This window comes from Sciurus vulgaris (assembly GCF_902686455.1).
Source record: "Sciurus vulgaris genome assembly, chromosome: 3".
Taxonomy (NCBI): domain Eukaryota; kingdom Metazoa; phylum Chordata; class Mammalia; order Rodentia; family Sciuridae; genus Sciurus; species Sciurus vulgaris.
Window position 1 is genome coordinate 120,171,696 of NC_136463.1, and position 12,195 is coordinate 120,183,890.

The 12,195-nt window shown below is 34.2% G+C and overlaps 1 protein-coding gene across 2 annotated transcripts in view; it reads right to left on the reverse strand.

Moving 5' to 3' along the window:
• Nucleotides 1-1,027: 1,027 nt before the first annotated feature.
• The window catches only part of GALNT3 (polypeptide N-acetylgalactosaminyltransferase 3), a 37,912-nt gene continuing 26,744 nt past the window's right edge, over nt 1,028-12,195 (reverse strand). For both annotated transcript variants that reach the window (XM_079133861.1, XM_079133860.1), the window contains 6 exons: nt 11,826-11,943; nt 10,123-10,323; nt 8,116-8,247; nt 7,681-7,782; nt 2,952-3,104; nt 1,028-2,105 (listed from right to left, as the gene is read on the reverse strand). In XM_079133861.1, coding sequence (XP_078989987.1) covers nt 1,983-2,105; nt 2,952-3,104; nt 7,681-7,782; nt 8,116-8,247; nt 10,123-10,323; nt 11,826-11,943 — 829 coding nt within the window. In that variant the 3' untranslated portion in view covers nt 1,028-1,982. The remainder of the gene's footprint in view (nt 2,106-2,951; nt 3,105-7,680; nt 7,783-8,115; nt 8,248-10,122; nt 10,324-11,825; nt 11,944-12,195) is intronic.

Consider the following 12,195-nt stretch of genomic DNA (forward strand, 5'->3'; position numbering starts at 1 on the left):
ACTTTCCCTGTGAATGTATTTAACTCAGCAGTAATAAAACCAACCTAAACTAAATAGGTTTCAATTGGATCATAATATAACAGCATATGACTGATACATGGAAGGACCTCAGGTTTGTTTTGTTGTTTTAAACACACTTAAGTTCATTTATAAGATATCTTTGAAAAATTGTTTTGTTTGTATTATTTTGAGAGACATAACAAGCTTTACAAGAAGCATTTTCCAGGACATGTTTATATCTAGTATAACCAATTAGAGAAACAAATTGTACATGTAAGGGCACTAGTATTCATTTAATAACATAGATTATTATTAGCTATAATAGAGAAATATATTTACTTATTAATAAATATCAAATAAGAATAGAGAGCTGCACCATAAAATGCAACTTCATATTGGCACTCACTACTTCAGAACTGTTTTTCTTTCTTTCTGCCCCAGGAGGAACAGCTCAAAGGCAATGACAAGACTTGCTGTGTTTACTCCTGATTCAAGTTAGACACACAGTAAGTGCTAGCTGAAATGAAATAAAAATTGGCATTGTAATCAAGAGTCCTATAGAGAGTATAGAACTTTCATGCAAGTTTAAAGTTATGAATGAGAAGATGGGACCAATAATCAAGAAATGTTTTCTTTTGCACAGTTGAGACACTGCCAGTTTTAAAATATGAAGCCAGTCAAATTCTACTTGTGGAATAGGAATATAATATATCTATATATAAAGTGATGAAAAAGAAAAAAGTAATGTCCGAGTGAGCATGAAATCTTCTAAAAACATGACTCTATTGGATGCTCAAAAAAAGTATCAGAAATTCATGCAAAATTTTCTAAAATATCTAACTTAGCATTTTCTCCATTCCCCAATTTTTATGCCATTACTATCGAAGGTTTAAATTTTCCTCAAGAAAACCCGATAGCTCTACAAACAAGAGGTGCTTAGAAATGCACTATACAAAACTTCTTGTTTTCCTACTTACTGTCAATTACATATTTTATCTGAAAAAAGGAAGAAAACTTAAACAAGTGATTACAATAGTGTTTTGGATATTTTATTGTGTTTTCCACATAGATAAAAATAAGGCTCTTTTTACAAAAAAAAAATCCATTACAAAGACAATCTATAACGAATCACTACATAAAATTTAGCATTAAGTGAGTCAAGTATTCTGCATTTGAAATTCAATATCATGAACCTTCAAGATTAGCATATTTTGGTAAGATTTAAAAAAGACTAGTAGGAAGGAAAAGGACACCTTATCCACAGATAAAAATTTGTAAAGTATTCAAAAATTTCATTGGGAAAACACACAGTATAGTTACTTAGGAAAAGCCATTTAGGGAAGACTTAAGTGCATCTGGTGAAGTAGATGTCAGATTACAAAATAGTTTTAAATTTGTCAAGAAATTTAAGTGTTAAAAATATTTCTCTCCTTATTCAAATTCATGTACTTTTTTTTGACAGACAAGTAAACCAAAGAGAAAAAAATTACCTGCATTTTAAAATAATAAATTCTAGATCTACAAAAGCTCCTGGTTTGTATACAAAGGCCAATGTTTGGCCTTCATTGATCCATTTCTATGTAGTTAAAAAAATACAGTATCAAATCTTTCTCCATCACCCCACAAAACTAGGGGAAATATTTTAAGTCTTGAGTATGTGAATATAGTTATGCATACCCTCAAGTGTGCAGAACACAAACATCACTCTCCTAGGAAGATTATTTTCATCACACTGTAAACATTTCTTCTATATCTGGACAATAATCTTTGGTATCACTAGCTATTGTGCTTTGAAACAGAAACTTGTGGGATTTCTGTAGCAGTGCTACATAGATATTTTAGGATATAAATAAGAAAAATGCACTTGGAAATAAGTTACAATTAGCTGCTTTTGCATAATTTTCAAAAACTACAGTGTATGCCTAGTCACAGTTTTATGAGAAAAAATATCTCCTTTTCAACTCCTTAATTTTAAGGAACACTTAATCATTTTGGTTAAAAATCCATTTTTGGAGTAGATCTGATGGATTGCATAACACTAAACTTGGATGTTCTCCATTTGCTGAAAGGCACATTTTTAAGAATGGATTATATAGAAGTTGATCCTGGAATAAAAGAAAACACAACAGACGTTAAGTTTCAAGACTCATAGCTAAGTGATAAATACCAGCATGATTTTATGGTCTTATCAAAGCTAAAGGGAGACTTGTATACCAAAGGTACACCTTTCTTCACCTTAAATCTGCCTAAGGTGAATTATGTCGGATAAAATTTTGTGAGTTTCTGATGTAAACAACACTTTATATCCCTGCTGTTCAACTAACAGAAGGCATTACATGAACAGATAGGTACACAGAACAAAGTCTGAATTAAGTTTTCAAGCAAAAAGAATTTCAATGATATGTTCATGTGAGAAACTCTTAAAAATCATAAGTCATTAAAGCCAGTCTTAAGGTATTCTGGTATTGCCTCAAATAGTTTTTAGTTAAGTAGTGCTATGGTCTAGCCAAACCTTAAGCTATGTTTTAAAATAAGAGATCTGTCACGTAAGCTCTCAATTCTAGATTCATAAAAACGTGCTAAAATAGAGAAGAAAAATTAAATCACTTCACATGAAAATATGAACATTTTTCACTGTGCCTGCCAAGAAAAAAAGTGATTGTTACTAAAAGCATTGTAAGAAATCCTAAAAAAGAAAAACAGAGTAATAATTTTTAGTAATTTGCAGAAGATCTTGAGTTACATAAACTAGGTTTAACCAAGCAACTTCATGATTATTTTGTTCCTAGGAGTACTTAATTCATACATATAATTCACTTATCACACGGGTAGACATATATAAAAAAATCCCAATGGATAACAATGAATCATATTTCATGCTTTTCTTAGTTAAGTAATTAAAACTGATTGAAATCATTAAATTCGTGGGTAAATTAGCTGCACTGAGGTACCTTCCGGATCTCCCATATTTGTTCTCCAGCAGCAACTGTCTTGTGACCTTTATAGGCACATGCCTGTAGCTGAACGATGCCTTGGGTGGCGTGAAGACATAGTTCCTTCTGGATGTTATGCCGGATTTCACGTTGCACAGAGTATTCAAAGTACTGTGGGAAAAGAGTGCTGTTACTGACGAAAGCACCCAGTGTGCTGGGTTGCAAAATAAAAGCAACCACTCAAGGATAATAAAGTGATGCCCCTCAACAAAATATCACCTTAAATAGTTACAGAAACATAAGCTGAGTGTTTATGATAGGAGATACTATAGTCTTCCTTCAGTCTCTCACCAACAGTGGTTACTTAATTAACAAGGTATTTCTCTCCACACCAAAAACTAAGTTATCATGTAGAGCTGGAGTAGTAGCACAGGCACACTGCAGAAAAGGACCTGGGAAGCTTCAGCAAGTACTTGACTGGCCTTCTCTCCTCAAAATTTTCCTCCACTCATTCATCTCAATCAAAGGCATTTGCACTAAACTAGAAACTACAGGCACTCTATGTCTGTTTCCTCACCTGTAAGATGGGTAACTTAAGAGTCCCTCTCACAGGTTTATGAAGTTAAATGGATTAATAATGTGGAGAGAACTCAGAACAAAGACTACACAGTGGAAGCAGTTGATACACTTTAGCTGTTGTTACTATTATTGATGCACCCAATTAATTAGTCTCTGTTCTACTGTATTTTCCTCAGATGTTACCATCCTGTCCATTCTTACTTTTCTATCCTTACTTTTTTTTTCTTAGACAATCACAATTCATACTGCTATGCCTCCAGCCACCTCCAACTTCTCATCCTGTAATGCAGCAATCCTGACTGCTGCCAGTTGGTCTTTCATGGCAGTGGTCTGATCCCCTACTGTCCCTGCTTAAGTACATCACTGCTGTTGCTAAGATACACTCCATACTCCTTAATTGGTGCCTGAAATGGTCAATTTTCAATCTTACGTCAATCATTTCCCTGGTGGTATTCTCTGCTTCTTTCACAAAATTCTACCAGTGCAGAATACACACATCCACAACATGCAGCTTTGCTTTGCTGTCTGTGCTGATGCCCGAAAAACCCTTCTGGCCCTTTTCTGCCTGACTTCTCATCCTTCAGCAACCAACTAGAATATTACCTCCCCTCTTTGCCATTCCCTGAATACGTCCTATTGCACAAAATTTCACCTTTTCAAGCCTTCCACATTACAGATAACTTTTTAGAGTACACTATTGGAATTGTGTGTGTAGCTAGCTGATGTATCTACTAACAATACCCATTAGTGAGCAAATAATTAATAATGTGGACATTCTAAAGGTAAAATGAGTTAGCACAATTGATTTTCAATAATGAAATAAATCATTAGCACCAATATTGAGTCCTTATGATGAGTAAGGCCAGCACTATGTTAAGCCTTTTTATGTATTTGAGCAGGCACTCTATAAACATGAGCAGAATGAGTGCCCTTGGTCTTGATCTCATGCTTCATTCCCCTTTTCCTACAAATAAAACATCAACCATGTTTGTAACTGGTAGTTCTTCAGATAAAATCACTGGAATAAAACGGGTTTAGATGATGATACGAAACAGCACTCTAACTAAAACAAGAAAGATAAACCTTAGGATCTCAGTTTGGTAAGAAAGGTTATCTAGTATTCTGCCTCACTATTAAAAAATCATTAAAATGATTCTTATAAAAAATGGAAACTTGTTGAAAATACCATGGCAACAAAAAAACAGTATGTAATTAGCTAGCTGAGATACTTATAGAGACCTGTAACTTAGAGCCAGGCCAAATACCCTAGAAGAGAAAGCTGATGAAAAAAAAAGAATTAAATCCATAAAGCTATAATGAATTAAACTATATCATACCAGAATACTACTCAGTTCAGTCATATAGCAAAAATGCTTACTTTTACTTGGTATATACAAATACTGTCATAGTAGTAGAGTTATATGCTATAAAAATTATTATATGCTTAAAATTGATAGGAACATGAGAAAACATTCAAGTGATACAATATATCAAAATTTTAACACTCAAGAAATTAATCTGCAAAGTAAAATTCAATGTTTGATTGAAAATAAAAATTTATAGGATATGAACCAAAATAAAATAAATGGTTATACTAGAATGACAAATGTCAGAGTCATTTTAAAATATGAAGTAGACAACATTGTTTTCCTGCTTGAAAATCTTTCATAATATCTGTTGAACTCAGAATGAAATCCAAGTTCCTCATGGGGCCTGCAAAGTTCTACATGACAGCTTCCTTACTGATATCTCTGACCTCATTTTCTACCACTCCTTGTCTGAACCACTTTGCTCTGGCACACTAGCTTTCTGCTATCTCTGAGAACCTGCCACTGGGTCTCTACCTTACCCATTCCTTCTCCAGGATGCTCTTCTCCTAGACGTGGTTATTCTCTCTCAACTCATGCAGGCCTTTGCTCCAAGGTCACCTTCCCAGAAAGGTCCTCTCTTTCCTGAAAATAACCACCACCCCCATGTACCACACACTTATTCCCTGACCTGCTTTGTTTTTCTTTATAGGCAGAGTTGAATATTTATTTTCTGTCTTATTGTGAGAAAAAACATGTTCCTCTGAAACATATGCTTCACAAGGTTAGGGACTTTGTCCTTTTCATTATTATAACAGTGCAAGTTACATTATAGGCTCCTAATATGTATTAGTTGAAAGAATGTGTTATTTCTTTCCCCTACCCAAAATTTCTAAAAGACAGTTATATTCTATTGAAAAATTTAAAAATCATTTTAGATAACACTATAAAAAATATCTTTGCGGCAAGGATAATGGGAAAACAGACAAAACAATATATATAAAATATACAAAAATCTCTTCAACTTTTTTTTTTCTTGTACCAGGGATTGAACTCAAGGGTTCTTAGCCACTGAGCCACATTCCGTGCCTTTTTTTGTTTGAGACAGGGTCTTGCCAGGTTGCATAGGGCTCATTAAGCTGCTGAGTCTGGCCTTGCAATCCTCTTGCCTCAGCCTCCTGAGTCACTGGAAATACAGGCTTGTGACACTGCACCTGGCTAATACCTTCAACTTTAAAGAGAAGATAAAAGTAATGCTAGAGGAAGCTTTAGAGAAATTTATTAAGTAATTATATTTAGGGATATATTTTGACAGATAAGGAAATACTTTCCTTTAATACCTTATTTTTAATTTGCATACTCTAGTGTCATTTCCAAAAGAATGTAATTATTCATATAAAAATTTTTAAAAGATGTATGTTTATTTATAAACACACATACAGATACATTTGCACACAGATGTAGATATATGTACGTATGTCTATATGCATTTCCATCTCATTTCAGAATTACCCCCCGACCATGCAGTGATAGATTTAGTTCATTGACTCTGCTTCTGGCATCTGTATAATCTACCATGGATTGACTGCTTTCAGTGAACAAAGATCAGAACTGGATTAAGCGATGCCCAAAGAATAGAAAGATGTATGGAATAAAATAGAACAGGAGATAAACTGACTCTTTCTTCCTAAAACTAAAAACTGTAAAGTTACATCCTGTTAAAATAGGATATTATGAGAATTTAATACTGTAAAACTCCTAACCACATATCCTGGACTCTACATCAAAGTATCTGGTGTTCCCAGAAAATACACATTCCAGGTTTCACTTCTTAGTACACCTTTCTTTACACTCTTTTCATTTTGTTCTCATTTCCACCAGCCACCTATCTTAACTTATTTCAAAAACATGTTTCTAATGTCATCTTTCCTAGGAAAATGTATGGGTATCCAATCTAATTCAAACCCTACAGCAACTCTGAATGCTTTATCTCAAACCCTTCATACTGACTATAGCAACCAGTTTTGAAACAGAGATTTCCTGAAGGAGTTAGAATCTAAATGGTTTTAAGCTCATCCCAGTATCTGGCGTGCAGGGATCACTCAGTGAATCTGATGAATGATAAACAAGGGAGAGAGAATGTAATCCTGGGAGTTAATTTGAAAAAGGTAAGGAAAGGAAGATAAAATACAGAAACTTAATATCTTCCCTACCCATACAGCTAGAGAGTAACATTTAGTATTTGAGTCTTTTTTTTTTCGGTGCTGGGGATCAAACCCAGGGCCTTGTGCTTGCAAGGCAAGCATTCTACCAACTGAGCTATCTCCCCAGCCCCTAATATTTGGGTCTTAACTGGTAAAATCAAGTGGTAACAAGCAGGGATGTCGCTAAAGTGAATCAAGAACATGCATTTTTGGAGAGCAGAGGTTGTTAATGAAATGATATCATGACCCACAAAAGGAACTTAAAATGTAGCTGTGTTGGTATTAACATTGGATATAATTTGCTATTAAATCCAGTTAAACATGATTTTCTTATAATCTTATAAAATCACCATGTCAAGTCATACAAATGTTAAAAGTATACATAAAAGAGTCTGTTCTCAAAATTTCTAAAGACATATATTCTGCTACTTTCTTTTTTTTTTTTTTTTTTTTTCTGAATGGGTAAGCAACTTCAAATTATTTTCAAAGCCAGATTGAAAATCAAAACAAAATACTTTACAACTTCAGTATCAGTCATCAGTCTAAGTCTAAAACTATGTCACACACCAACTTACCAGAGTTAGGACTTCTGAAAATTAAGCAACATTTACTTGTGTTTGTAAGTGCTAGTGAGAAGGTAGGATTTCTGACACTCACCTGGTTTCCCCCAAGTCCGTGACATGTGTACAGAATCAACGGTTTACCTCCTTGATTATTTTCTCCAACATCCAGGCACAGAGGCTGACTAACACTTTTAATCTAAAGGGAAAATTTCAAATCATAAAAAAAATTAATCTGGGGCTGGGACTCCATGGCAGAGCACTTGCCTAGCATTCATGAGGCACTAGGTTCTATCCCTAGCACCACATAACAAAAAACAACAAAATAAAGGCATGGTGTCCATCTACAGCTACAAAACAAATTTAAAAAAATTAATCTATGTAGTTTACATTTTTCAATTAATTCCTAGGGAGTAATGTTGATGATAACAATGTAAAATCTCAAAAGAAATAAGCCAGAAGTATTCCAAAATTTTTCCCTGAACCACATAAATATTATTGGCAAGGAGCAAAGGAACAGGAAAATACTCACATATCCAGATATAACAGGATTAAGGTCTGGCACATACACTTCTGGATAAACAGTTTTCAGATACCATGTAAAGTTCTTGCACTGAAGGCGGTTTTTAATTTCAAATCTTTTTGAAAGATCACCGAATGATTTCTAGAGAAGGATGAGAAGTGAAGGAATGCTTCATCAAAACAGCTTTGATAAAGGACTTCAAAGTTCCTATTTGTGTTTATATTTAGGAAATAAAAAATAAAATTGTGGTCCGAAATGCAAGACACATCTTAACAGAATTTGCCATTCATTCAGGCAAAAAACATGCCTGCTGGCTCCTTCCTGGCTTCAGGGAGAATCATGTGCCACTGTAGTGCTGAGCAGACACTATTTCTTTCTTCATTTGTGCCACAAACTTCTTTCTACAGTACAAAGATCTTTACCAAAATGCTGTGGGCACAGGTTTGGCAGTGGGAGATTCCAACTTTATACTCAGTGGTCTGTAGAGCAAAGTATGAGAAAGTAGGAGTACACAAACAGTAAGCACAGTACAACTTCTATTCCATTGTCAGGAACACAAAAACAACCACTAAAAAATAGCATAATTGGGAATATTTTTTTTTCTAGTTTAAGAGTCTTATTCTTAATACTTCCAACTGGACTTTTAGTAGAAAAAGAAAACTTTCTTTTGAAAACACCAATAAACTGAAAAGGTATTTGGCTAATTTTCACAGATAAATTGTGTGTGATATTTAAGTATGAAAAGAAGGTAAATATTCAACTTCTCATTTGAACACAGGAAAATATTTTGTTATGCCAACTTTGATGTCGAATTCAGGTTTTGACCAAAAAGTATGCCTCTTAAGAATTCTGCCTCACTCAGGTAGATTTATGTGCTTCATGGCAAGAACAGGTGCCTACTGACCCACTCCCCCCACCACCTTTGAGTGACAAGCAGAGCTTCATTTCGCATCCACTTGCCTCCTTAGCCAAGTAATCTCGTCCAGTTCCTAATCTACCTACTTTGTCTTAGTGGTCTTGAGTAAAAAGATTGCAGTCTAACCCGGTAGTGCTCTGATTTGCATCTCACTGGCATGTTACAGGGAGACATCAGAGAGCAATGAGCACACAGTGAAGTAGCTCTTTCTTTACTACCACTCAAAATGTTGATTCCTTGACTCCCAATAAACACCACCACCACCTCAAATTAGCACTGTTTCTTACAAAGAAAGGCTTGGGTGCCATTCACTGAAGCGCGTTCTGAAACTGTCTGGTTAATTTACCACATCCAGTGTTTTCATACAGATGTTCATGCTTAGCACAGTTCTAATGTGCTAAGCATTGTGTTTCTGCAGACTAGGTGATCTCTGACAGGTTAGTGACAGGAACACTGAATGTTTGTTAGCACATATCATGTTATTTCACAGGTACTCTGGGGGAGAGCCAGGTCATGTGTCCTACCTCTTAAGTCAGGGAAGGAGAAAGAAAAAAAAACCTGTCACACACTCTACCTCCAGCCTCCTGGACACCACTCATGAAGTGCCATCCCCACTCTATGTTCCCAAAGTTGCTCTGCCAAGGTACACCTCCAGGGAGTAGCAAAACTGAAACTTGGGGGGAAAACGCTTTAATACTCCTGGTCGGTTCTCACACTGAGACATCATCTCTACCTCCAGTTTGAAAAAGCACTTAAAACCAATATTTTGGTGTCAATCAGATCCCCTAAAACCAGTAAAAAGCACTTTTACTTAATCTTATTTTTTAAAAGCAAAATATTGAAACAAGGTTATCAAAAAATATCTTCAAATTAAATGGAAAATATCAAGCAGAATGTCTGAATTTTTGAAAAGCCATTTACTTAATATTTTCTGTTGAGAAAAAAATGTCATCCTGCAGTTATACATTTTAAGAGTTAAAATTAAAATTCTAGCTTTAAAAATAGCTTTCAAAATGGTTTGTACTTGAGGCAATCATGCAAAAGAATGTGAGACATTGGTATAGTTTTTATCATGATATAATGATTTTGCTTTAACTTACTTGCTTAACAATTTTTGCTGCATCTGTGTTTCTCCTATAAAATATCTCCTTATATTCATCCATCCAGACTTCTGCAAGGCGAACTTGGTTGCGAGCAATCACCTGAGTGCCTTTTGGAAAGCTATGAGGACTTTTGCTGCGAAAAACATGTCCAACAACAGAGCAAGGCATAATCTCCAACTGCCCACCACATTGCCATACCTGATAATTAATGATATTTGTTTAAATTTACAGTATTTTGGGGAAAAAAAATCAAAGTGTTGCTTTTAAATTCACCTTTAAGATATTCATAAAAACAAAACAGAGAAGATATTTACTCCAATTTCAAACAGTCTCTGTTCCCTGCCAGTTCAACATAAGTTCTGTAAATGTAAAGAACAATTTTATTAAACAGTATAAACCCTAAAGACAACAAAAGTGTATCTTCAGAAAATAGGTTAACAAAATAATGAGTTTTGGGTCTTTCATAAAAATTAATTCCCAAATTAGTTTTTGCAAACAATTATACAAATTTCTCTAGTGTGCACCGAAGACCAAAGGCTCTTGTGCACTGGTTTCCATCTTACACAACTTACATGGTCACTTCACTTAAAACCACAGTGCTCTCTTCTAAGGCACAACCCTGCAGTCAGGTGTAAGTGGACCCTGATTCTGTTTACCTTTTATATATTAAATTTGATAATATAAGAACAAAACAATTCCAGATAGCCATTATTACTGAAATATAATGTATAGAATTTGCAAAGTACTTGGTCATTATAAAAAGTTTATACCTAGTTAGTGTTCAAAAACTTATTTGCATTAATTCCAAATAAAATGGAAAATCATGAAATGAATGTTTCACTCAAATGTCTTAATAATTGGTTCTGCCATAAATAACTGCAAGCAAAATTTTTGAGAAGTCATGTTTAAAAGTAAATGCTAGTACTAGGGCAAGTGATCACATACACTTTTTTTCTTCCTTAAACAAATAAGAAAACTCAGTGATATGTTCTATTCAACAAAGGATGCTTGAAAAGTGCTAGGGGCTGAAAATACTGAAAGGAATAAAATAAGACCCCTGGCCTTAAGCAGTTCAAACTTGGCTAAGATTCATCAGTATGTGATGAACCCACAGCCCAAACTTAAAACTAGTTCATTTCTTTTTCCAGTACATTCCAGCCTAAGGGAATAATAGAGGAATGATAAAGTTATAGCAAAAAAACAAAACAAAACCTCATGAAACTAAATACATGAGGTACATGTAGAGATTATTCAAAGTCTTCATTTTGCTTTTATTAACTTTTACCATACATATTTTAAAAAACTAGCTCATTAATTCCAAAGAGTTAACTCCAATATACTTTAAAAGTATACATAAATGTTTTTCCACACTGACTCCCTTGATAATCAACTCATTTCCTGAAGCACTAGATTTAATTATATTTGTCTTGGCTGGAATTCAGTAGCTACAAGTGCATTAATTGGTGTTATTGCCCAGACATGGGAGTTTAACTGATTCCTCCTGTTACATTGGCAACCATGAATAAATATATCAAGTTACAATTTAAAAAATATTCTTATTTCAAAATTTTCAGCAATTAAAATTTAGAAAGCATAAGAAGTAAAGACTGCATAAGTCCATAACAATCTATACCAGTCAAGCAGAACATAACACATTTCATTGTTTAACATGTGTGCTGTATTCAATCTCCTAAACTTACTCTGAAAGACATTTCTATATTTTCACCTCCCCAAATTTCCATTTCTTCATCATAACGTCCAATATACTCAAAATATTCTTTTGATATGGAAAAAAGGCCTCCCGCAAATGTGGGTGTTCTGAAAAACAATCCATTGTCAAACTTTGTTATAAAAACTAAACAAAATTAAGTAGCATATTTAAGAACTTAATCAACTTTACAAGGTATATATCATGACTTCAAATTTCTCCTACAGACACTGTCTTAAAAGTCAAGTTTTTTTTGGGAAAAAATAACTGCTCAGTGTCCTCTCCAAGGTTAGTAAGTGTCTTCTCCTAACCATTCTTTAAGATTCTTAAGTAATGATTTATGAGGAAGATAAGAGATTAAT